The sequence below is a fragment of the Lutjanus erythropterus genome, chromosome 9 (assembly GCF_056507025.1).
Source record: "Lutjanus erythropterus isolate fLutEry1 chromosome 9, fLutEry1.hap2, whole genome shotgun sequence".
NCBI lineage: Eukaryota > Metazoa > Chordata > Actinopteri > Lutjaniformes > Lutjanidae > Lutjanus > Lutjanus erythropterus.
The window spans coordinates 28607410-28634898 of NC_139325.1; the positions used below are offsets into that span (position 1 = coordinate 28607410).

The following is a 27489-nucleotide window of genomic DNA, read 5'->3' on the forward strand; positions in this document are numbered from 1 at the left end:
TAAGCCAGCGAGTGCGCTGGGCCTTGAAGCAAATTTGACATTTGGGCAAACCGTGAAGGCTAATGACGGCGTCACATGATGCACAGTGGCCCAAAAAAAGACTTCTCCCATAAGCTCACATTATGAAAGAAGTGGCTGTAATATGATGGATACATTTTGTGAGCGTCACCACCTCCGCAAAATGACTTGATTCTGTAACGAGAATTGATGTTTGGTCCAATAACTTTTGGAAAGTCTAGAAGAGCCACACAATCAAATGATTTTACCCCCATTCAAGTTAGCAGCGGGTTAAACCTGAAGTGAACCAGCCAGCATAAACGTGGAAGATCCGACATGAAAGTCAGCTTCACTCATCACTGAGCAGCTTGCATAAGAAACAACGGAGGCCCAACTCCAACGCTGCAGACCTTTACAGTTCTCCTTAGTATATTAATTCTGCAAGCATTGAACAAGAGAGTGGATTGATTTTTTTATCTGTCCTCCCATAAGTAAGTGAACAAACATGTTTCTCAAAATGTTGAACATGTCTTTATAGAAATTCAGTTAGTCAATTTACTGACATTTCCAGAAAGTGTCACCTGATATTTTCACTTCAAGATTCAAGCTCTAATGACCACCTTGAAGAAGACCTGTCAGCATAAAATAAAAATGGTTCAACATTTTTTTCCCCTCCCAAAAGATTTAAATATTTGTGAGCTGGTGCATGTGGAAACAAGAGCTGAGTCACGTCTAAAAAGGAGAGAAAAGACAAAGAGTGTCAGGAGGAGTCTGTAGACAGTCTGGTGTAGACATAGCATCAGGCCACACAGAGACCTCCTTGTCTACAAACACAACCTGTTGCGACTCACTCAAGAGCATACTATGCAGGGAATGCTAAAAGGATTAGCGCGTAGCCACTTGAGATAATGTGAAAAATGAGACGTGATGTGGTGGAGGAAGGCAACAAAGAGTCAAGGACGAAACAGCGTCACAACACTGACTCAGTCGACCATCACCCTCCAAGAAGATTAGACAACTCACAGCTTTTATTGTATTCTTTAATATTGTCTGCTGTTTTTCTAATTTAATGTAATATTAATTAATTTTCTCTTACATATTTATTAGATTATTTTGAATAGTGAATGTTAGTAGGGGAGACCAGGTACAATTGTAACAGGGGGCAATTGTTACACACCCAATTCATCCAATCAGAAACAAGCCAAAGTGACTACACTGACTCTGCACATGCTCAGAGGGCTTCTCTCTCTGCCTGTGGAGAAGGAGCAAGATCACGTTACCTTGGCAAATGTTTTCAACAAAAAACTGATTTGTAGACTGCTGTCTAAATGTTTAAATTACTTAAAAGTTAAAAATACATAAATTTAGCTCAAGGTTAACAAATTATGCTAATATCGATGTTGTTAGACCACACAAGATTTTATCTTGTAGCCACATGACCCAATGTCAGCACCTTGTTTGTATGCGTTGACATACTTTTCTGTCAGGAAATGAATATATTTCACTCAATTTTAAATTTACTTTTAACTCACTTCAAATCATTAAAATGTAGTTACCGCAACAATAGTTGCCCCGTGTTCTGCCTAAATAGAAATAGACTTTTGCATTGGATGTATATATATGTATAGACATATAGTATTTGCGATACAATGTATTGCCCCAACTAACCTCTGACTTCTTGCATTAAATTTAATATTATAGTCTTGTACTTAGTAGTGAAAATATATCACTTGTGTTATGAATTAGCACATATGTCACTCATTCTTGAGATTTAGGACAAAGCCATATTTTGAGTGGGTTGTAATTTTTACTCTTCAGTTACGCTGGGAAAATATATTTTAAGAAATCTAATTTTTGACTATTAAACCTCGTAAATGGCCAACCTCTCACTGATTAATGGTTGATTAAATTTGCTATTAAATATTTATGTTTATCACAGAGTTGACAAAATTTGACATTTATTTTCATTTTACAGCATGGCTGTAGAGAGTGGCCATTTTATTTTTTAAAGTTGCTCAGAGTTCTCTGTTCTCTGTTAATCAAAATATACATTAAAAATCTTATTTAGCTTTGATTTAGATGGGCTACGGAGTTGACGTGATAAAAAACTTTTTTTTTTTTCATGCGTGTGTTCCAATTCTCAAGAATTGGTTATGTACTGCTCTTTGACTGTAGTGTGCGCTATAATACAGTGAATTTTGTAAAATCACCCAAAAATAAAGAAAAACAGACACAACTAAGAAATGATCATCACACAAATATTTCTTTCTTTGTGTTTATTTGCTGTGTACATCATACACAAATGTCTTTGGAATAAAAACTAAATCTCTCATATATATCAAATAAAAAAGAGATTCAGAATTTTATGGAGCCACTTTGTAAACATGCAACCAAATGGTTTTCAACAGGGAGATATAAAACCAAAAAAAAAAGTCCAGTTGAAGGAATTTCAGGAGTGTGCCATGCTGATGATAAATATGGGAGAAAAACATATCAAAGCTGCAAGTAATTGCGTTAATTTATCACATGTACAAATATATCGTGCCCCTGGGTTCAGTAATACTCAGACCAGAATGCCGCTCAGTCTAACCCCTACATACCTCAGCAAGACCTCCAGTTCATATTTCAGTGGCATCATCCAGGCCAAGTGATGGAAATGACCTTTCATGGAGATAAAGTGAGAATCACTGCAGGATGGATGAAGTGAGGTAGGATCTCTGGTTATCAGAGGAAGGAGGGCAGCCTCAGCCTCCCCTGCTTGTTTTGATGAGCCAGCTGGGAAGGTTAAACGTCTGTAAACTGGCAGATGGTGAAAGTGACATCCTAAAACATTTTGCAGCAAGGGTTTGACAACTTGAGCTCCTTCACTTTTGGAGGTGAATATATTATTTCATGAATTTTAGGGTTGCACTATATTTTACAGGCCACCAATAAAACATAACAAGCAGTATGTCGTATCAGATTAGATAAAATAATAATATGTTGTTTATTAAACTAAATTAGAGAGTAATTAAAGATGCATCACAACCGAAATGAACTATAAACTAAAGTGAAATTGCGTATCTGCTACTTAGTCACACCTTTTTTGGCCGTTTCCATACACATGCAGCATAGCCGTGAATGATGCATGCACCAATATAATTTTGGCTTTTACTTGGTAGATCTGCTTCACATCTTGTTTTTAAATGGGGAAATAGCAGATATGTTAATTTCACTTCAGTTTACAGATCAGTTCTGTTGTAATGTGTCCCAAATCACCCTCTAATACAGTCTATTAAGGGTCTGACAGTGGGAATTAATTCACTTTAGTTTACAGTACAGTTCTGTTGTAATGTGTCACTATTTACCCACTAATTAAGTCTAATGAGGGTCCAACAAAGGTTCTAATACTGTCTACTGAAGAACATATTATTTCTAGTTTTTGTCTAATTTGATACAAAGAACGACTTGTTACATCATATTAGTGTATTGTAAAATAAAGTGAGACCAAATGTTCCTGTTTTTAAAATTTCTTTTAATTTTTATTATGTTATAGTCAATTTTGCTTGTAAAAGTCCAGTTTTGCTCTCACAGGAATCCTTCCCTGTTTATCATCTCTGCAGCTCTCACAGCTGTGAGCAGTGAACACCCATTAAGCATTAGCAGTGGCGATCAATAACTGTGTCACACGTGATTATTGGACAGTGTATACTGTGTGAGAATGGACCCTCTTTAGGGTTTGTAAAATGAGATGAAAATGATGAAAATGACTGGCCAGGCATGGCTCCTCGTCTTCATGATGCAGGTGCTCTTTGAATGTAGCTCAGTGTTTATATGAGATGAATCTCTGTAAAGAGTAAAAGCTATATCTCTATCTGTCATTTCCTCTCTCTCTGTCCAGTTCAGTGCATTAACAACCCCACAGGGGTGCCTCGTATGTTTGTTCCAACGCCTGCGTTTAAGGAGTAAAAAAAAAAAAAGCAACACACAAACTAAACTGGGACAGATCCGAATGAGGTACTCATGGTTCACTTCACACTCACACAACGGTTCTCCAGTTTAGAAAAAACATAGCTTAGTGGTTTTCCATTTTAATTTAGTCATTAAGGGAGTGTGTTGGTGTCAAGGACACTAAACTGTGACCGCTTTGTCATGACGAACAAACACTTATGTGCCTCGTGAGGGGTTCATTTCAGATCGCCTCTGAACTGAAAAGAAGCTACAAATGGAGCAGACAGCAGCGTCCACTCTGAACACAGCCACACACACACACAAACACACAGATACTAGAACATTTTGCTGGGAGAAATAGTTCCATTCACCAGTAAGATCTGTCTATACCCACACAATACTTCCATAGGATCTATAAATACAATATATCATTTTGACAGGAGTAGTAGCAGTTATTGTCCACTCATTTGAAGAAACAGTCTCTTTGGAGTCGGGGAGAGCAAGGGACTAAAGGTAATCATGTGCCGTGGAAAGCTAACCCTACGTGCAGACATTAGCAGCTGAAACAAACCCCTGAGTTGACTGTCAATTACACTCATTTGAAATTTTGTAGAAAAATCATATTTTGCTTGCAGCTTTTCTCAGTGAAACTCAGCCACCTTGACCTGCATTACTGCTCGCAGCTCAAAAATAGAACCAAGACCTATTTTTTCCTTCTATGATACATTGTGACAATGCTGCTAGCTAATTACAGCCCATACTGACTATTGTTGTTGAAATTCAAGTTAGACTCAGTGATGATTCAATGCTTTGACTTTTGGTTTGAGGTGCATTTCAGCAACAAATTTCTGCACAAAGGGTAAAAGTCTGCAGAACCAAATGCTACATCGGGTGACTCCACTGATTAGTTCCTTTTCTATGTGTAACAATGAAACTGAAACCAGTGAACTTTTGTTTTGTTAGAAAGAACAGGCCACAGACATGTATACATAATGCCTGCATTGGCCTTTGGATCGTACATCAACGTCACTGCCATATTGATCCGGTCAAGACCAGGCCTGTGAACAAATACATTTTAATGGGGGAGCTGCATTTTTTCTGGATAAAAAGCACTATAACCTTTAAACTTTTTAATAAAAAAAAATGTCCATATTCTCTAATTTCAGTTTCTCAAATGTGAATATTTTCTGTTTTCTTTACTCCTATATGACATTAAATTGAATATCTTTGGGGGATGGAAAACATTTTATATTTAACATGAACATTTGAGGATGTCATGTTTGGGCTTTGGGAAAGAATGATCAACATTTTTCACTATTTTCTGACATTAAATGGGCCAAACAACTAATCAGTTAATTGTAAAAAATAATCAACAGATAAATCGCTAATAAAAAATAATCATTAGTTGCAGCCCTAACGTGGAGTAAGTAACTTCATGTAGATCATATGTCCTTGAATATAAAATGACTAATTTAAATCAGTTGAGAAATGTAAATATTATAGTGCTTTTTATCCAAAAAAAAATGCAGCTACCCCATTTACATGTATTTGTTCATCATCCAGTCTTGACTGGACCAATATGGCTGCAACACTGATGTACTGCAACAACAGGCCAGTGCAGTGTCTATCTATTACATGTCTATGCTCCAGACTCTCTGCACTCTCAGACACATGGTTCCTTGTCCCCGTATTAAACAGTAGACTCTTTGGGTCCCTCTCGAGCAGCGTTCTTACACCCATAAAGCCACTTGATGACTCGAGCGTTCCTCTCAATGATCGACACACCGGTGGGAAGCTGCTCAGCCAGCTCCTCCTGAAAGAGTCCGTCTCCTGAGTGCCGGGAGAACTCGCTGGGCTCCGAGCCGCCGCAGCCGTCCCCGCCCACACTGCGGAGGGCCAATGAGAGCGTGTCTATGGAGCTGGCACCAGAGAGGAAGTTCTCTCGACCCAGGCGCTCTATCATGTCCATGTCCAGCCCACAGAAGTCAAAGAAATGCTCTTGCTCTGATAATGCTACTGAGCAGCGCAGGCGTAAGTCTGATTTGGAGCGCCGCAGCTCTCCAGAGTGCCGTCTGGTTACTTGGGGTGATGCCCGCTTCCATGGGTCGTTCTCATCATCATGGTTAGTTGAGTGGTTGCCATTGGTGATACCATTATTAAGTCCTTCACTGGTACCATTTGTTAATCCATTCTTAGTCTGTTCAAGGGCACAGCTAAACCCCGGGCTGGGCATGGACCCTGGGCTGCGCTCTTGTTCAGTTTTACTCGACCTCCTGCTCCCTGGTCCACCATCCATAGTGTCTTTGTCATTGGTCCAAGACATGCGGGAGTCTCCATCACGTGACGGCGCTTTCTCCTCACCGATCACCATCTTCTGTATTCTGCCTTCACCTCCACTATTCTTCTCCCTCATGGAGCCCTGGAAGAGGCGGCGGACAAAACTATAGCCTTTCACCTCCATGTTGTTGTTCTCTCCCACCGCTGCACCACTCGGGCTCTTGCACTCTTTCTTCTGCCTGTAGATGACGAGGGAGTCCGGCCTCAGCATGCGCTTGCCTGTGCTTCTTCTGAGCACAGGGGCACTGTGTGGTGCTACCAAGCTGTTACTTCCAGGAGTTCTTGGATTGGGAGGCATTACATTGCTCACATTGCTCCTGTTATGCGCCTCAACGTCAACAGAAGTCCGTCTGTTCTCCTTCCTGGAATCATCGTTTTCATTTTCATCTCTGGAGGTGAAGGAACCAGAGAGTGTGGAGAAGGGAGTGTTGGATGAACGGCGTGGAGGAAGACGAGGTGTCAGGCTACCGGGGATGGAGACAGCTCGCCGGGGTTGTGGTGGTGGGGTAGCACAGGGCACCAGAACAGGCTCCTGTTTGGTATTGATTACCTGCTGGCTCTTCACATATTTGGCTTTGTCGGCCTCAAGCCTCTCCACAGCACTGATTGCGCGGCCGTGTCCTCCACCATCTATCTGCCTGCGCAGGTAGTCTGGACCCTTGTTAAGAAGCCTCAGAGGAGAGGGGGATCCAATTGGCGTTAGGGGCTTCATGTTGATTCACTGAGCTGGGAAAGACATCAAAACTGCAGCCCCCAAACCACTGACAGCTTCTGGTGTCCCCCAGAGATCAACTGTTGGACCGGTGAAGATTTCAAACCTAATGAGAGCGTTTGTAGAAAACTGCGGCTGCTCTCATTCCTGTTCTCACAGCTCTTGAGTCCTCCTTGAGGGGTAATAGATAGGTCGCAATTCAGGAGACCACAGAGTCCAAGCTTGTTGTATTACTGTCTATAGATAGCTTAGAGTCTCTTTGTTGGGCGATGTTAGAGCCCAGACAAATTGATATCTCTATCCAGTATTTACGCAGGCATTTGGATAGGCAGGCAGGGCACAGGGAAGTCCTTTTCTTGTCAGCCAAGAGCACTCCCAAATGAGACGCTCCCTGCCCACAGCGCAGCAGAAATAGCAGGCAGGGTGCACTTTGTAAGGGTTTCTCTTTCCTCCCCCACGTTTTCTTCTCTTTCTTTCTGTCTCCCAACAACACCCTTCACTGTTGATCTTTGCAGTGACGGCTGCCTGGAGAAATTAGATATAATGGCCTCAAATATTTGCTTTGTGCAGCCTGTTTGAGGGACGCTGGGTCAAGACTTTTATTGTTTGGCGCCCGTCGTGGTCGAGGTGACCTGAGGGTGGCCGGCACCAAGGCACTTGGCTCATTGATGGACAGATGGGGCAGATGCAGATCTCGTCCTTGTCCTCACCTCACCTGCGTGGAGCCCTGAAAGACACAGAGAAAGAGAAAGAGTAGTTTTAGCTGGAAGTGTTATTCTCCAGGGCAAGCACCAGAAACCAGATGGCAGGAAGGACTGTGGTCCCTAAAGCTCAGCTCAGAGTGTGCTTATTTAAAGCTGGAGGGAGTTACATGTCTGCAGCAGGCAGCAATGCAGAGCTGACACATGTAAGCATTTAATGACCCTCTGCCTTGCATATTAAATACAGTAAGAATACTACTTTTAGACTAGTAGTTGACACTGCAATGTAAGTCAAAAGAAAATAAGGGTAAGGGTTCAACCAGAGGGTATGTTAACATGTTGCTGCTTAAACAGCAAGAGGCAGAAAGACAAACCACTTTTTTCCTTTGTCACTGAACATGGTATAGGAAATTTCATGAATGTGAACACAGATATCACAGATATGAAATAACATCCATATGTATGTAATGTTTTCCATACAAGCATTTCTTTTTATTTTGTCAGTAACTTATAGGTCTGCAAAATTTATTGAAATATTACAGAAAATGCAATACGGCCAAGTGCAGTATCCAAATCATAGAAGAAGAAAAAGATGCCATTTTTTTTTTATAAAGTGAAAAGGTGTTACAAAACAGCATTATAATGAAGTACTGTTGTGTTGCAGAGATGTTCTGACCTACAAATCTTGTTCTCCAGTTGTAAGAAAACATTTGTTTGGGGTTTTTGTTTTTCAGTGAAAATGAAAACTGTGATGCAAAAAATATGCAATTTCCCATTAATCATGAATCATATCTCTATATCTGTCAAATTAATCTCAATATATTTTTTTTCTACATTATCATGCATCCCTAGTAGTTTATGTCTTAAAACGACAGATGTCTGTTGTCCAGACACAACAACATCCTCTAAGTGCTGGATGAACAATAAATGGATGCAATAATGTATTTATTATGCACGAAGAAAGAAAAGATGTGTCTGCTTCTGTCATCGTTTTTTTTCATGCATATGTTGCATACCACTGTTCTCCTCTTTCTATCACATTTGACAACTTAATCCTTGAATCCGTATTTTATTATTATTGTTGGACTGTAGCCCCCTCCATGATAGCTGCCTTGTGCACAGGCATCTGCTGTTCTGCTGCATCCGAGTAGGTTGCCAGGTTTGTGTGCACTGCACTAGAAATCATCCGATTGTGTTTCAAAAACAAAATGTAACACTCAATATCTGGCAAAAACGAAATATTTAATATAAAAAAGGTCATGCCCTTTCAAGTCATCTGTCTCAAGTCTTAGTCAAGTCTCAAGTCATGAAAACCAAGTCAAAGTCAAGTTAAACCTTTAATCAGTGTTAATCAAGTACGTCTCAAGTACTGTGGCTCTCAAAAGGAAATCATACTCCAAATGAATGCTGTGTACTTTTTGTCTACTAATGCAGCACTTCTACAAGCAAACAGTCTTGGCACAGTCATTGCATTGACATACCAGGACCAGTAACTAAAGACGGAAAAATCTGCCAGAAAATTACATTTTGTTGAAAGACCAGTGTAGCAGACTGTTTTAAAGTTTTAAACAAACATCTCTACTGAAACCTAGACTGAGGTTGTTCCAATTTTAACACCCTAAAGTGCTGCTTCATTAAACCAATACACTTCTGAAGTAGTAACTCCTTCATAGTCACAGTTAAACAGCTTGTTCTTCAAATTAACAAGCCACTAAAAAGTTAAATGACACTTAAAAGCAAACATAAGGCATGACTCTGTGAAATGGTGCCACGGTTTGTGTTTATGATGTGTTCGGTGAAGAAATGTTCCATATCTTTTCAGTTTACATACTATATGAGGATTTCGGAGAGGGGCGCGGGGGGAGAAGGCTGCACGTGTCTATAATGGGAGAGGCTCTACCCGAGGAGTATTTATAGCATGAAAACATCCCAGTGCTGTTATCCTGTGTCTATGTACGTGTGCATGTATGTGTGTATGTGCACGCGGTCATGGGTATATTTATGTATCTGTTCTAGTTTTGCTCCTGAGCCTATAAGCATGTGTGTGTGTCAGCACGAGGCAATAAGAGGTTTCCTGTAAATGAAAGGGGGCCATATGCCTCGCCGGGCTGCAGATGATACAGCCTTACTCTTATTCTGCACCTTTTTCATGTCCACAAGAAGAGGCAGCGAGTTCAACATGTTCACTCCGCACAGACAAAGAACACATCTTGAGGCGCAGGTGGAGCCTGTTTTTCATTCACCTCCCTTCAAAATGTATTAAGAGTCCATCTGGAGAGATAAACGCTCCTTGTGCTGTGCTAGACAGCAGGAGGGTGTTATATTGTTGTGCTTATTGTTCCCACCGGTCTGCCTCCAGCGTTATCAAATGCTATTTTAGCTTTTCCTTCACATGAGCTAAAACAATGAACAACCTCCTTTGGCAGGAAAAAGGATCCGTGTTGCAAGACAAGAAATGTGACACCACTGATAGCGGCAAACGCAAGCAAGCACTTAGGCCAAGGTTTCCCATCTGATATTTATAAAGCACTTTTCATTTGTAAGATAGTAAATAACAGCTTGACAGACTGACACGCAACAAAGGTCATGAGCCATAAACCATAAAACTGTGTTGTGTTCTAGTCTCATATTCACATTTAAAGACTTACTTTCTTAAAACTATGAATATTCTGCCATTTGTGTGAGATAATTTCAATTAGTCCAAGCTTGATAGTGTAGATCTCCATTAACCCAGATCAGTAGTTCAGTCCTCTATGAAGTGTAAATCTGCATAATCAATATGTCTGGATATATTTCCAAATGATTGGAATTATATGAAAATTTGGTTGCACCTGAAGCTGAAGCCTCACCATCTCAGCTATGTATGTACAAACTGGGGTTGCAGATTTTTTGCATTTTACTTAACTAATCAAAAATCAACTAATCATTTATACTATTAATAAGATTTTAAAACTGCACAAAATATTTTCAAAGCTGAATATATCAGAACTATCACATTTCAAGTAGAAAAACTGAATGTATTCTCCTCCAGCACATATTTGAACAACTGAACAATTCCTAATTTTTTTTTTCTATTTTTGTACTGAGTTCAATTGTTTACTGCTACAACTCAATACTAAACTTCTATTAACACATCAGAGGGCGACTCATCACGCTCACATAACTCTCTACTTCATTTCGTCTCCACGCTTCCTAACAGAGAAGCTCTGGGATGTCAAATGGCGTGCCGCTGTAAATTCACCGAGGAACAGCCAGCTAGTTGTTTTTTCCAGATGTCCGGGCTGTCAGAGTTTGGGAAAGTCATCCGTTGTTTTGGTAGGGTTGCGGGAAAAATGTCTTGGAACAGGTGTGGGAGGGGAAGAAAGGGTTTGAACTGGGCATGAAACAAGAAAAATGGGTGGAAAACGAGGAGGAAGTGGGAAACGGGGTTACAGTGTGGTTGGGTATTTATGAGGACACCTTTCTTCCGGAACAATCTGTTTCCCATCTGAGTTCAAAATGGTAATGCCATTGAAGCATTAAAGGGGATTATTGCCACAGGAGCCTAAACAAAGTCATTAATCCTGATGATAGCTTTCCATTGCGGGGGGTGGGGCTACAGTATGCAAAATTATATGAAGAATATCAGTTAATCCCTACTGACCCAACAATCATAACCTTGAAATTCACAACAATATGGACAATATCCGCATTTGTCCTACTTCCACCGTGTTTCCTTGGTTCTACTCTTCATGGTAGCATGTATTCATTGAATCTGACATCCTGAGCTTGAAGGAAACCAGCCACTTTCAGTACTTACTGATTGATGTTTGGGACACAAGGTCTTAGTGGGAAATGGTGCTAAATATAGACAACGACTGATACAAGTGTGTTAAAAATTGTTCTAAACATAAATTATTAAAATGCTAAAATAGAGGAAGCTGGCAGGGAGAAGACATTTGCATGATGAAAAGGTTACGTTTGAACACACACATACACACACAGGGTGAACCAGTGACTCAACTGGGATTTAAAGGAGAACAATAGCGACCATTAGGTCCATAATGAGCCAAATTAGTACCCTGCACCTTCTCCTGTGATCTCCAGGTCTGTGGAAAGCGTGAGATGAATCTTTCTCGTGTTACACGACCTCCTTCGTCTCTCGCTGTAGGTTGTCATTAACCTCTAAACCCTTTACTTCTTTCTCATCACTAAACTGACCCCCCCAACCCTCTGCTTCCTAATGCTACCTAACCTTCATTCCCCTGCACTCCTTCCCACTCTTCACCTCTCTTCATCTCCTCTATGTGCCACAGGGTCTCTCTACCCACTCATTTCCATCCCTACTCTCTCTTCCTGTGTATCTACTCTCTCTATTTGCTGTATACTCCCTGTATCTGAGTGCTGATTTTTCCAGATATTGACATTTAAGTAGTAGCCTATATTTTCATGTGGAACAGTAGGTCAGGATCCCCCTTGGGGTTTCTAGGTAACTCTGAGGGGTCACAAAGTGTTTAACAAAATAGGACAAAGGAAGAAATAGAAATTCTGCAACAAAAGTATTATTTTAGGGGCTGAAATCTTTGCATATTTCTTGAGAAAGTTTTACATCCTATGGACTCTAAAATGAAACAAGAGATACATGCACAAAAATTTCCACTTCAAATGTTTGTACAATTTAGCTTTTTGACCGATTAGCTAGTAACAATATAAAAATGATCTCATGTTATTTGTTTTCTCCTGTGTTCCTTCTGTAGCTGCCAAGAGTGTTAAGAGTTCAATGTGCTTCAATGTGCAAAGTGTTTTCTGAACACACCTAAAGACAAAACTGTTTAAACCTCTTTTGAATAGACATACTCAAAGTCAAAAGGCAGCCCTCATACAGAGAAGTGTGACACACACAATTGTTCACATTGGGATAACAGTGGATACTCTCTGACAATCTCTCCTCAACAGCATTCATGTTGTACTGCGCCTGATTATACACATGTCCAGTGATGGAAATAGTTGTGTGAATCTACAGCAATCCCTTTTCAGGATTAGAAAAAATGTGGACATCCCTCTACTCCCCATGTCTTGTAACCACATGGACTTGTCTACAGACTTTTCCATGCAGCCACTACAGATATTGATCTAATGCGCCTTATTACAGGAAGTGTTCAACGTACATGACCAACTGGAAAGTTACCATTAGCAGATGTAGTCTACGTGGATGTAGATACAAAGAAACTATTTTAAGTGATTACAAAAGTAATTCAGTACATTAAGTGTGTGAGCCGTCTCTTACGCCTTCCATCTCCCTGTTCTTTAATAAAACTCCTCTGTCTGTCTGTCTGTCTGCCCTCTCCCTTCATTCCCTTCCTCCCCCGTGTCCTCTCCGTGAAGCGGATGGCCCAGCCTGCAGGGGGAGGCTTAACTAGGCGCCCCCATGCAGCTAAAGAGGAACCAGATGTTTTGTGTCATGCTACATCGAGATGGTCGGACGGCCTTGACAGAGACCTGTCATGAGAAGCGACTGTACACTTCAGTATCCTTTTAATCAACAGCGTTGTTTAGGCTACTTGCATTTGACCCATTGAGAACAAGAAGCAGGTCGTGTTTAAGTTTTGTTATTGATCATTGTGTCACATGCACATATTTGACAGTGAAAAAATGCAGTTCTGCTTTCTGATGTGAAAAATAAACACCAAAAAATCCAGGAAGTGTTTGTTTGCTTCACGAGAGCCCCCAGAAGAATTGCTTCATCTGGGCGTATCCAAAGAAAAACAAGCTGGCTTAGGATCAAAAGGTTAAAGGAAGTTCGACTGTGAATTATGTATTCAGTGATGTAAACACAAGATAAGAGGTTAATAAATTCACAAGGACCACCTTTGAAGCTCTTGGGGAATGAATTCAGCACGCTTACCTGTCAAATTAATCTTGGGACAGATGAGAGGCATCTGCTGCTGACAGGGGACCAACTGGCCACCTCTAATGTCCGTCCTCTCTTTCTCTCCTTTCACATTTCTCATTTTCTTTATGCTAACACCTGGCACGACTCTTAAGGATGACACAGACCAACAATCATCACTAATGGACTGAAATGTCTCAGTGTTCAAACGTTAACCAAAGCTCATTCAAAGATGCCTTTATGTCACAGTGCAACATCTGTGCACATCCCTTCTCTACAGTGTGAATATAAAGCGTCTGCATGGCCACTAATGAGCCACGATTCATGACTCCGTTCAGTTCGGTCATTAACCAACACCACAGACCTCAAGAAGTCTGTTATGGGGCAGGGCAAAGAAAAAGAGGTGTCGTCTTCTATTATCCAAACAAAGAGACATACCGGCCTTTCTTTGCATTATTAATGGACCACAACAATGGTTGTCCTCCAGGTCTACAGATACGTCTTGACCTGGTTGCGCTGCCTCATTAGGCAGGGAGGGGAAAGGGACAACTAACAACATGGTGACAATAAAATGTAAGAGATGGAGGACACAAAGGCTACTGTCCCCTAAAAGACAAAACCTGGTAGCCAGTTGTAAATCCTATCACCATTGTGAGGCCTTGAGCGCCATTAGCTGCTTGATCTACGGTTGGAGGCTACCTAGGGGCTTTCTCCACATTCATGTGGAGCAGCAGTAGGCCACCTGGGACGACTTAAGGGACCCCCGACCTGAATAGACCTCCTCCCAAACCGTAAAATGGACAAGATGGGCTCTTAACTCACTGCTGCAGCTCCTTTGTCATTCAAAGCAAATGATCGCAGAGACAGCTGAGCTGTGGAGCCACAGACCAAAGAGCCAAAGGCTGTGCAGACTTTGAGTTGACAGTGATAAGATATGTGCCACACAGGAACATGCTGTGCAAGTATATGTCAATAAAGATGAAAACACTGAAGTCTGCAAAAGATAGCAAGTGACTTCTACTCACAAAAAACAAGAACCTTTTAATGTCACAGCTAATTGGCTATTAAACCAAGCAACTCAAGGCAAGTGGCTAAGATGGTTAATAATGAGCTAATAAACTCATTAGCCTATTAGCTGGTTTGTAAAATTTGCTAAATCTCTTCTTGGCTAACTGTTGAAACTATATTTAGTTTTTGTTGAAAACAGCCTAAGTCTGAAAACAGCAGAAAGCACTTTCTACTCACAATAATTGAAAACCTTTAAATGTAACACCTCATTGCCTCGTAAACTAGGAAAGTCAGGACCATTGGCTAAGCTGGTTAAAAATCGGCTAAAAAGATTATAAGCATATTAGCTGGTTTGTAGAGTTAGCTGAAACTCCTTTGGCTAGCTGCTAAAACTAGCTTTGTTTGTTTTTTTGTTTTTAAAAAGTGAAAGTAAATCTGTAAGAGGTGGAAAGCACATTTTACTCTAAAATGTAAAAAACTCTAAATGACAGAGCTACTTAGCCAGTAAACTAAGTAAGTCAAGAAAATTAGCCAAATATGTTAATAATTAGCTGATAAGTTTATTAGCTTAGCTGGTATGTAAACTTGACATTAAGATTGTACTTACAATAATCAAAATTCTTTTTAAAAACGAACAGCTAATTAGCTAATAAATTAGCTGACAAGCTAATTAGCTTATTAGCCCACTGGCTTGTAAGCTGGCAAATAATCAGCTAATAAGCTAATTAGCCTTTAAGCTGATTTAAATTTTATCTGATTTGTAAAGTTTGATGAAATTGTGTCTGATACACTCAAAATTTGCTAATGAACATTTAATAGATATTGAAACTAAGTAAAAGTTAAATCTTAAAAGTAAAACATTTAAGCCATGTTTTTATATTACATGTTATAGTACTACAAAAACTTAACCACTTAATCAACAGTAAAAAAAATAATTAGTTAGTTAGTTGGCTATATTCCACTAAGTTGAGGTAATAATTAAAACAATTATCACCATGTGATGTCAGTGGCTGCTTTAAAGTGTGATACAGTCAACCCTTGACAGCCTTTATACTGTAAGTCAGGCTTTTATCAACACTGTAACACCCAGTGCTAACATAGATAATGTCTGCTTAGATAACGTATTCACATTTATTCTTGCTTTTATCAACAAAACAGGCAAGTTCCTTTCTTTCTTTTCCTCAGCCAGGAGCCCAGGAAGAGTGTTGTGAGTTGATAATTAAACAGCTCTGACCTATAAAGTTTTATGAGTCACTATTTACTTTTTGAGCCCTGACTGTACTCAAGACTTGCCCATGAAAGTCTGAACTCAAACTGCCTAATTCTGCCCATAATTTGAATTGAAAATGTTCCTCAAATTCAACTTTAGCTAATGAGATTTTAGATAACATAGAAGACCCTAACACTATCATGGGATATCCTACTCTGGCTCAAAGATTAAAATCAAATGATCTCTACACCAGGTGCAATGTGCCAGGAAACCTAATAATCTACACTGTAACACAGAGACACCTGAACCTGCCTCCCTGTGCAGGAATTTTAAGCCCGGCAGTGATGCCACGCTGTCGATGAGTGAACTACCGATGGGTGAACTTGTGCTCCTACAAGGAGAAGACAAATACCTGGATCCTCACATAAAGACTGTACAGAAAATGTATTACATACTTGATTACTTAGGTGCCCTCACTGAATATATATTAGTATCTCTTAGAGTTTACCTTACTATCCACCCATACAAATTAGGCAAATAGTTACAGTAATTTTTTAAGATAAAGCACCAAAATTCACATATTCTGACTTCTCAAATGGGACTATTTGTTTGTCCGCTGTTGGCTACTGTTAATTGGACACAGTTAGTAATTTGAAGACGTCAGCTTGGGCTGATCTATCTCTCGTTTCCATTAATCAGTTGATCAGGAAGATAACTGTCAGGTTAATTGTTGTAGGCCTCTGTTGCACAGTTCAGTGTGGTTTCTGAAGTTTTAGACCTGATGGTTCATATTCTGATCATTCAAAAACCTGAACCTGAGTGTGATGGTCAGGAAACTTTCGCCTTAGATTTTCAGCTGTCTCTTTTGAAATTGGTGTGTATGTACCAAAAACTCTACATGTCTCACGACCTGTAGTCCAAAAACAACCTATACTATTCCTTGAGCTACCAGCAACCGGCCAGCTGAATACTGCTCACTTCACCCTCCCCTTCCACATATGTGTAGGAGAAACCACAGTGCCCACAAAACTAGAAAAAAACATAAAAGGCCCTCTGTAGGGGCAGGGTTTGTCCATTTTGGGCTTCTGTAGAACATGGTGTCCTCTGTAGATATAAAAGACTCATTTCAAGGTAACAAAAACACAATGATTCTTATTTTCAGGTGATTATAGACCAATGAAAACATGGGCCTACTTATGAATATTCTAACCCTAATACTAACCCTTCCATTCCTGGCATATTTTGCCAATGAATCCCACTAACCGAACCTTTAAATAGATGAACTCATTAGTCAAATAAAATCTTAAATTTCTACAAGACAGTAAGAGAGTAGCAGAGGGTGTTTGCAGGAGAAAGTGGAGTTTGTATACCATCATGTACCCAGATCTGGGTTACATCGAGTAGACATCCCGGCTTTGAACAGCATTGTTTTGTAAATTATGACCACCGCTGCTGCTCCCTCCACATGCCAGCCTGGCTTATGTGACCAGCAGTACAAACCACAGTGACCTACTGTGTGTGTATGTGTGTGTGTGTGTGTGTGTGTGCAGTAAGCCCTGGACTGGGAATGCACTTTGCAACTCCGGGTAACACAGATCTCCCCCCAAAAAAAGCCTGTCCTCGGGCTGTTTATACAGTACAGTGCATAGGCACAAATCTGGGCACATCCCTCAATCTCCCAGAGTCTTAAATTATGAAGGCCTGTTCCCACACTGTGAACCCTCATTAAGCTCTCAGCTGGTGAGAATGCTCTGAAAGACAGCACAGTCTGGCGAGCTGCCAGATGTTTTATTTCACCAGGTCGGCACATTTTTCACTCTGCCAGGCATATGTCTGCTTCAACAAAGTGATACTTTAGTGGATGGTGGCTGTTAGACTTGCAAAGAGCAACTAAAATGTCAAAACATGGTTAGTGGTGCTGTTAAATCATCTACCTGTGTACCTGCATTTGAGCTGACAGAAACATCCTAAAAGCCGTAGCAATAAAAGTCCACTTTATAGTGATGGATAAGACATATACGGAGTAGAGACAGGAGTCTCAGCACAGAAGCTGAGTGATGAACTGCTACAGACAGGATCAGCAACAAAATTTATTTTAGCCACCTAAAAAATGTCCACCTAGAAAAATCAATATCAGTTTGAATGTATGCTGGATTTGGTATATTTTCACAATTTTAATTTACAGTCAGACAGCCTTTTCAGATGGTAAACGGTTGTTAATCAAGCTTAATATCACTCTCTCCAAACCAACCAAACTCCACAGGTGAAATCAGTAATTGTACTTTGCAAAACACGGGAGTTTTACCGCTACCTCGCTCTGTAAGTTGGTTTCTGATATTGTGTGACTGGTGTGTTAAAAAGTTAGTTCGGATTCACCATGAACTAACACAAACAGACTAACTGATTATGGCATGGTTCATTTGGAGACAGGGATACTTGGCTTATATAACAGCGGTTTCCCATCTGAAAAAAGTGTCTGAAAGCAAAGTAAAGCAGTGAAAATATTCTAAATGTAGTGTATACTTAAAATGATATAGATTTTTTTGGTGATACTCAATATTTGGAAACTGGGGGTCACCTGTGAGCAGAAACACTGCAGAACTCCCAAAAAGAACAAAAAGAAAGAAAATTAGTGTAACATCTGTGTAACCCCACCCTCTTTTCACAGGGACACACACCGGCTTGCCAAAAGGATGTTCACACAGCATTTGCAGAATTATTCTAAACACATGTTGCTGATGTTAGCAGTAAAAGGTTAACACCAACTTGCAAGCATTTGTGTGACGGGGCTGTTTGGGGTTAGTTGGGGCTTAAAGCTGCTCCAGCTGTGCTGTGTCCCCAAACACTGGGTCGTCTGTGACTGTAGTGACAAACCTCACCCAACCCCTCCCCTACTGTGTTACTACCACTTTAAATGTGCCAGCATTGAATTGCTATCTGCACAGCTGAACACTATTTAATCAGGTTCATTGTACCCAATAGAGTGCTGCAGGAATGTCCTAAAAAGCGGAAATGAGTTAGCAGATTAGGACTACCGGTTGACTTGTCTTGTAGTCAGTGGGTTTTTTTGGTTAGATGCCTGAAATCAGGTCTGTTGTTAACACAAGCTGAAGAGAGTTTCTCTTTTTTTTTCTACGACATTAAAAAAAAGAATGATTATTTACTCATTCATTTTTTTCTGTTTTTGTTTGTTTGCTTGTTTTTTTGTATTTGTTTGTCCTTCTGTATTTTGTCCTTGTCTCAATCATTGTTGTATCTGTAAAGTCACTATTGCATTGTTTTTGTTTCTGCACCAATAAAAAAGGAGGTTGCTATCAAGTGACTAAAACCTATAACCTCCATAAACTTTTGGTTGCCACAGAGCTTTTTTATGCACTAATCCAAAAAATTTTGCTTACTGAAATATGCCATCCCTGCAGCTTTATATTACTTATTGGATAAGCAAATGAAGTATGCATCATCCAATCCTGTTTCCAATCCTTTGGCACAACTAACTAATTACAAACCACAGAAAAGGGGTATTTTTTGCAATACAGTATTAAATCATTAAAGCCCCTAAGAACAACACTCAAATGTTAAGCTTGGGGAAATAACACCCTCAGTTATTATTATTTCTGAACAGTTTAACAGCCCAAACCATGCTAATCTGCTTCACTAAGAGGGTTTAGGTGAGGTTGCCTGAAAACACAAGCAAATGATCCCACAACTGTCATCACACTTTGATTCAAGTGTTGCTAAATCCCGAGTACACAAAAGTCACATTTATAGTCACAGTATGGTCATGTTGGACCTTAAAACAAACAAACCCTGATGGCTTTAACCATGCCCTGACATTAAAGGCATTTGAATGTTTTAAAAAGAGAGTTTTGGGGGATTTTTGTGCACACAATTGTCTCTATCCAAAAGGCACCTCAAACAAACTCAATTTAAGTTCAGGAAGCGCTCCTAACCAAACATTTTTGTTGCTAAATCCTGATAGGTGCAGAAATAGAAATATGTGACATCTTTTTCCAAGTAAGCCCTGTTCACTTCACTGATAAACGCAAAGTCAGGAACAGAAATCTCTCATGTAAAATAAACAACTCATCACTCATAATAAAAATAGGTTTTCATGGCCTTAATCTTTTGCAGTCTTCCCAAAACAGAACCTCAAACAAGCATAACGTCTCCAAAAATCTTCAGACTACAAGAAAAGAATCACCAAAAACCTCTCACACAAAGACCCTCGACTGAGCTCTTCTGTTTTTCCTCGCTGCCATCTACGCTTAGCTGTTAACCTCCCCTGAACCTGCCAGCTGTCCTCTCTCATTACCGAACGACCGACCTGCTTCCCCGCAAACAGCCCCCCGAGTGCCACGGACAGAGACCCCTCCGTTTGTCCCTCTTCTTCTCCTCCTCCCCTCCTCCTCTACCCTCGCTCCTGTCAGAATCAGAAAACATCTGGAGGAGCCCGGAAGAGTTTGTTGGAGCTGCGTGGATGGTCCCCTCCCGTGTCGGAGGGAATGTCCAGGCCTGTGTCGTCTTCCTCATGGTTGAGTGGACACACCACGGCACAGTTGAGTGTGATGAAATGTGGCAGCGCTACAGAGGCGCCCGGTCAGACTGTGAACAATTACGGGGATGTGAGAGCAGCGGAGAGAAGGGCTGCTCTCACAGCTGTCACCCACACACGGGGGACTGTCAGGAGATGGAGATGTGTCAGATCATGTTTCATGATTTCGTTGCCCATGATGAATTATAGATTCAGTTATGAACCCACAGAGATGACAGTGATGCAAGAGTTGAAACTGACTTAAGGCCTCAGAGAATGGTGAGACTGATTATGCTAATGATTACATCAATCATGGTTCCAGACTTGAACATTTGGTGCAAATTTTGAGTTCTGCTAGCAAGTTGAAATGTATTCAAAGACATTTCTCAAGAGTGCAGCAACATCAATCTTTAAAAGATAAGACAACAAGTAAAGGTTTTGCTCTAAAAAGCTGCACTCTTAGAAATAAGGGTTCCGCAGAGGTTCTTCCTGAAGGGCTGAGAACCAAGAACTATTTGCTTCTGAAGAACCTTTTTTCTTTCTTACATTCTTTGTAAGACTTCTGTTAAGAACCCTTTTCATTCAAGGAACCCTTTTTGTAAGAAAGAGTTCTTCAAGGGTTGTTCAAATCTCTGAAGCACTTTTTCATCAGTGGTTTGTCAAGGGTTTTTCATACCATGATATACAATTGTTCTTGGTAGTACCACCTGGGTGGGTTCTAGATAAAACCCTTGGAATATAAAATTGTTCTTGGTAGTGCCCCCTGTGGGGGGCCCTTTCCACTAATATGGAACCAGCCCCTGTCCCAGTTTCAAGCACCTACTTTTCAACAATTCTGAGCATTTCCACCAAAAAGAAACTTGTTTGGGGCCTGAAAAGTTGGTTCCCAACTGGACCTGAAAAACAGCAGGTTTTCCTTGGGAACCAAGTTGGTCGTGTCATGTTCTTCTGGTTGTTGTGGATTGCGTAATGCCCTGTTTTGATGGTTCCACTCAAAACCGGTGGAAATGCGAAATGGTTCACTAGATAGCACCAAAGTTCCCAGGATTTTAAACAGAACTAGTTCAAGAACCAGAGCATAATTGGTGGAAAAGGGCCATTGGTGGAACCATTACACCATGGAGGGGTTCTCTCCAGAACCTCTTGAATGAGGTCTGGACAAAACCTTTCACAAACGGTTCAAGGTATAACTCAATGAAAGGGTTCCAATTGGAACCTTTATAAAAGGACCTGGAACCAAAAACAGTTTTCCTATGGGGAGAAGCCAAAAGACTCTTCATGGTTGTAGTTAGCACCTGTAGTTCTAAGAGTGTAAACACGTAGGCTCATCCATTTTGAAAATATGTCTGTGCTCATGAAATTATCACTCCAATGAACATGATTCTACACTCTGGTGTTTACACAGCAGAAGGAATACAGGTCTGGTACACAGATGGTAGGTTCGACTTCTCATTTCACCCCACAATCCTTTGCAACAGTGGGTATTACTTCATCACAAGGTGCCTGTGTGAATATGTTGTTTTGCTGCCGGATGTAACTGAGAAGCAGTGACTTTTTTGATGAGTTCTTCCTCTTTTTCAAACAGTTCTTCCTGAAAACGCTCAGTGAGGAAGTTCCAGAGACCGTTGGGCACAATGGGCCCAAACAAGGCGACAAGGAGCAATAAAGCTAAATTATAAGCCTAACGGTTTGTGTGTGTGTGAGTGTTTGAAGTCTCACACGCTGTTGTGAACGTCAAATGTCTAAAACCAGCTGCTGTTCAACACACACACACTCCTTTAACACAGCGCCAGGGGGGAGATGATGTCATTAGCAGGGTACTTTTTCCCCTCTAATTAGAAACTCGAGCTTCCCGCCATAACTTGGGGGTCTTTACATGCAACCATGCAACAAAACGAGGATTAAACAGAACAAATGTTTGACAACCCTCTTAAAGTGTGATGTTTTCAAGACTGTGCTCTGCAGGAAAGCAAAACCATGCCCTGAATGTGGCTGTGGTACGGCTGAACTTTAAGTGATAAGAAACACATGAGCGGCCCATTGTGAACTAAAACCATGAAATATCCTGCGGTTTCCGCTTGTTCTCCGCAGTCAGCACTGATGTGGCTCAAACCAATCAGATTATACACTTGTAGAGCCTCAAAAAAATGGTGTCAAGTAAAAACAAAAAGAGGCAGAAGAGAAATCCTGGTGTACTATTATATCCCATAATATCTTCAGCTGTTTGACCTGAGCAAGATCAGACCAAGGACACGGTGGCTTCTGTTTGGACAGATACACTCTTAGAAATAAAAGACTCATAATGGGTTCTTTGGATTGTCCCAATAGGAGAACGCTGTTTGGATTCTGCTAGAACCTTCCACTTGGAACCTTTTCAGAAAGTTCTACCTAGAACCCAACGTAATCACCCAGAATGCCCTATGAGAGGTCCTACAGAGACCCCCCCAAAATGTTGTAATGGTTCTATCCAGAACCTTCTCTGCGGGTTCTATTCTTTACACTTTTCTACCTTCTAAGGGTGCTTCTATCAAGAACTTTTTCATATTCCAAGGGTTTTATCTAGAACCCACTCAGGGGATTATACCAAGAACCCTTTTGTACTCTAAGCATTTTATCCAGAACACACTCAGGGGGTTCTACTGGGAACACTTTTATATTCCAATGGTTCACCCAGAGGGTTCCACTCAGAGCCCTTTTATGGTTTTATGGTTGACGACAGAGTTCCTCAAGGGTCTCTGGATGAAACAGCTTCTTAATTCAGCCCTTAGTCTTACAAAGAACCCGTGACGAACCCCTTTCTTCTGCAAGGATATCTTAGCCCTCAGCTCTCAGCCCTTCAGGAAGAACCCTTTTAGAACCACCCTTATTTCTAAGAGTGCACACTGTGGTGGCTACATAGATATTTATGCATAAGTTTCTCAAAAGTCAAAAAGTCAACATGATTCTGCAGGCTCTCTGAAGTGTTGCACCACCAACACCATCGTCATCAATTTCACTGCTGGTGCTGTGAGCCAAGCGGAAAGGCAAAGACCTAAATTACATTTCATTTAGTCATGTTAATGATGTCAGGCCTCCTGTCAACACCCCAGACGCAGACTGTAGGGAGCAGCTCTGCGCTCGCTGCCCCTGGGCTCTCTGCTCTACAACAGGGAGGAAGTATTCTCGTCTGCTCCGCTGGGATCAGCATCAAACACAGTTGCAGCCGTATTACAGCTGGAAAATTAGCGCAATGCCACATAAATCAGGGGAAGAAAAAAAGGACTGTTTACGACTGCTGTACACACTGTAATTTTGCAGGTACGTATTCAGTCACAGAGATGTTTGTATCCTGCGTTTAGACGTGTGCAATGTGAAGGATTGATGTTGTCTGGAGGTGTTTATGATCTATGACTCACTGTAGCTTTCAGGCAGGGATGCAAGCCAGGTCCGATTTGTGGGCTTAAACTTTCAAAGAAAACAAAAGCGGAATCAGGGAACGGTTGGGAGGAGCCTGAATCTACTTAGTAAGAGTTCATGCTACGTCAGGTGTAGTCTGCCTTCACTTTTACAAGTGTCTGGAGGGGGATGACACACAAACTATGATGAAAGCAATTAGATTATTTTCTATGAGGTCATCTTTTAAGCCAACGTAGATGAGCACTTAAAGGACCATTGCGTAGATTTTAGTGGCAGCTAGTGTTGAACTTGCAGATTGCAACCATGTCAACTCACCCACCCCCTCCAAGATAAATAGATAGCATAACATGGCAATATTTTTTTTTCTCAAGCTTGTTTCGAGTTCTGTACTGTGATTTGCCTCTACTACTTATACTTTTGATTGCGAGAAAGCCTGTCTAAACATTGTGAAAGAGTCTCTTTTAGGCTGAACCATGATCTTTTCTAAACCTACCCAAGTAGTTTTCTTGCCTCTAAGCAAACTGTGACTACAATTAGAAAATAACTTTTAAAAATCAACTTAGTCTAAAATAAGCTGACAGTGACATTTAGCTGCACACAGCACACAAACCCCAGACACCTGGGTGTGTTTCTGCTAAACGTCTCCCAACTGCCAATATCTACATTTGCACTCACGGCCAATCATGGCACAGCTGGGAAGCATGAGGCAGAACAGTCTTGGGGGAGAAACATGGAAGACATATATATTAACGTCTTATTCTAAGGTAATGAAAATACAACAACTCTTATTTTCAGGTGACTCACTCACACACTGAGCCTTTAAATAAAATGAGAGCTATTACATGCACTACTGTATATGATGAGGCTGTTCTGTGTGTCTCTTCAGTGTCTCATGCAGAGAACTGAAAGACCACCTCTCCCTCCGGAAAGTTAACAATAAGCCTTCATCAGCGCCAGCTCACGATCTGCAACAAAAAGCATGAATTAAACCTCCTGCTGCTGCTGCTGCACGCAGGCCAAACCAGCACGTGCTCACCTATGAATCTCAGGGTGAGCGTGTTTACAGGACATGTGTGGTCTGTTTAGTCTGGCTCCTACGCTGTTTATGCCCCTGACCCCACGCTGATCACACCAACTCAGGATGCATGAGCCTTAAACATATCAGCAGAGAGTCAGGGGAGGGGTAGAGGTGGTGGGTCAAGGTGGAGTTGACCCCGAGGGCACATGATTGTCTCCTTGGAGGAGACAGTCTTTACAGTCTTTTCAGGTTTGGAGTGGGCGTGTTGCATAATGACCCCAAACTTACTTTAGTTCTTTTGTAAGTTCTCAGGTAACACTGTCTTAGGCTTTATGATGAGTATATGCATGTTTTTAAAGAGAGGGAGACAAACTTCAAGTATTAATTCTTCTGAAAACTTTGTACTTTTACTCCCTACATTTTAAAACAAATATCTGTACTTTCTACCCCTTTTTCAATCAAATCACTTTCTTTATATCAATACTGATTTGAACCTAAATGGACTGGACAATAACACACAGAAAAGGTGACTCCTTGGTGTATCCATCAGTGCATATCACACACAGCAGACGTATCAAGTTGAAAACAATGTGAAAGACGCAACAAAACGAAACCAACACAAAAGATGTAACAACACAAAAATAATGTAAAATGCAACAAGTCAAAAATGATGTGAAAAAAACTCACAAGATGAAAACAGCATAAAAAAAAAGATGAAACAGAGAATGAGACTTGACTGTGGAGAAAAGGCGAGGTTCAATAAGCTAAGTACATTTCAGAGCCTGAACATTTTCACTTTTACTTGAGTAAAGAAGTTGAATCAGTACCTCTATTTTTAACGGCCATTTTTCGCTTACTTTTTTAGTTTTACTTGAGTATGAAATGTGTGTTCCTTTGCCATGCCTTTGCATTTTTATGCGCACAGCAGTTTACAAAACGAGACATGTATTTGTCAAAAAATGAACTGATTGCTAGGAAAATGCTTAATTTAGTTTAACTTTTCTCCCTTGATTAGATGTTTGGAAGCCAGAGCCTCATTTGAGCCGCTCCCCTGATTCCATCCAGATGTAAATATTTAGTGTAGAGCTGAGTTAAGATGGTTTAAACCTGCTGCTGCTGCCCCAGGTCAACTGTCTCTGCTTTAATCAGAGCACAGTGGTCAGTCACCCTCTCCATAACATGCAGCTATTACTGACTGGACTTCAAGGTTGAGTAAAACCACACATATGGGTCCACATACAGTTTAAATGGCACATGATGAATTGCTGCACTTGCCAGCTCCTCAAAAATACAATAATAAAACAGTTTCAGGTCGATCCATAAACCTGGTGTGTTGTTTAAAGAGACAAACAGCCTGACATCCATCACAGACATGCTGCCAAAGAGTATTTGCCTTATAGGGCATCGGTCATAAACACACCATAAAGATCTCAGGCAAGAAGACAAACTGAAGTAAAACTGTAGTAAATTTTAATAGGGCAGACACATGTACTATTCACTAAGGTAGAGATTTAACCAAATTAGGATTAAATTTGTATTTAATGACAGTAATCTACCTTTAAATTTGGTAAAAAATCGCCAGTTAGTGCCACATAAACAGCACCACCACCATTTTCAGTTACCAGGTTATTAGTTCTTTACAAAAAAAATCATTCCAGCTGCACCATTCACATAAGATTCAGTTAATACCCGATCAATCCATGACATTTTTTCACTCATGTACAGATGAAAAATAGTGCTGCCACGTGTTAAAACAGACTTGAAGGAAAAGTCCAAAATAATCCCGCAGGATCATTGGTCAGATGAATCAATTCATACCCGAATCCACCCTCATCTGTACCGCTAAACTTCACAAAATAAACCCAATCTCGACCCACATGTCTGCTTATAATGGGACCATCAAGTCAGTTCTTTGCTCACCTTGTTCGCTCAGTTTATCCGCTCTTTCTCTTTGAAATCCTGTAAAGGTGTGGAGCTCCCGTTCCTCTGTGACAGACGCTCTGCTTCAGCTTCAGCGTGGCGCTCTGCGCTCTGCGCTCTGCGCGGACTGCTGGCACACTGACGGACCGCTGCATGGCAGCAGCGATAAACAGGGAGTCCCTCCCGACCTCCCCACAGAGCAGGAGGAGGAGGAGGAGGAGGGGGGTGGGCAGGTATGAGCCGGCTGTGTAAACTGACTCCTGTGTAGCCTGCAGGGTGCTGAGTCGGGTGGTGGGGGGGGGGGTTGTGGACTGGGGGGAGGATGACTACAGTGTCAAATTTAACATGACAAAAGGTGGTTTGGTTTTGTAAACATTATTACAATATCAGTTGTAGTAGAAGAAGGTTAATTACATAAAATGACATAATCTATAGCTTAAAGTGGCCTATTATTAAAAGGCTGGGCTACTTGTAGAGAATTGGCTCTATAAATTCTTTATAAAGAACTCATTAATGTATTGTTGGACACTAACTTTGGGGTTTCGTTATAGTGAAGTAGAGAATAGTAGATTACAACACATCCTATGAACTCTTTCTGATTTCAAACATTAAACTTCCCCCTTACCCCCTGGCAGAGTGCAACAGACCCTTGGGGGTCCCCAGGCCCCTATTTGAGAACCACGACTCTAAGATGCCCTTCCTGTAAAGAAAACGCCATGCAGTCACATTGGCTGTTCTGTATGATAGAAAATTAGCTGACCTTCACTTGCCTCTAAAATGGTTAAATAGTTAATTGTTCCTTGTATGATTTTATTACAGAGATGTAGTAGTTGTTGTATTTTAAGTCAAATAGTAAAACA

The 27489-nt window shown here is 40.8% G+C and overlaps 1 protein-coding gene across 1 annotated transcript; it reads right to left on the bottom strand.

Moving 5' to 3' along the window:
* Positions 1–5448: 5448 nt before the first annotated feature.
* On the bottom strand, positions 5449–26746 carry fam110d (family with sequence similarity 110 member D). Its single transcript, XM_084725733.1, has 2 exons — positions 26630–26746; positions 5449–7703 (listed from the first exon to the last, which is right to left on the bottom strand). The coding sequence occupies exon 2, from the start codon at positions 6974–6976 to the stop codon at positions 5618–5620; it is 1359 nt and encodes a 452-aa protein (XP_084581859.1). The 5' UTR covers positions 6977–7703; positions 26630–26746; the 3' UTR covers positions 5449–5617.
* Positions 26747–27489: the final 743 nt, after the last annotated feature.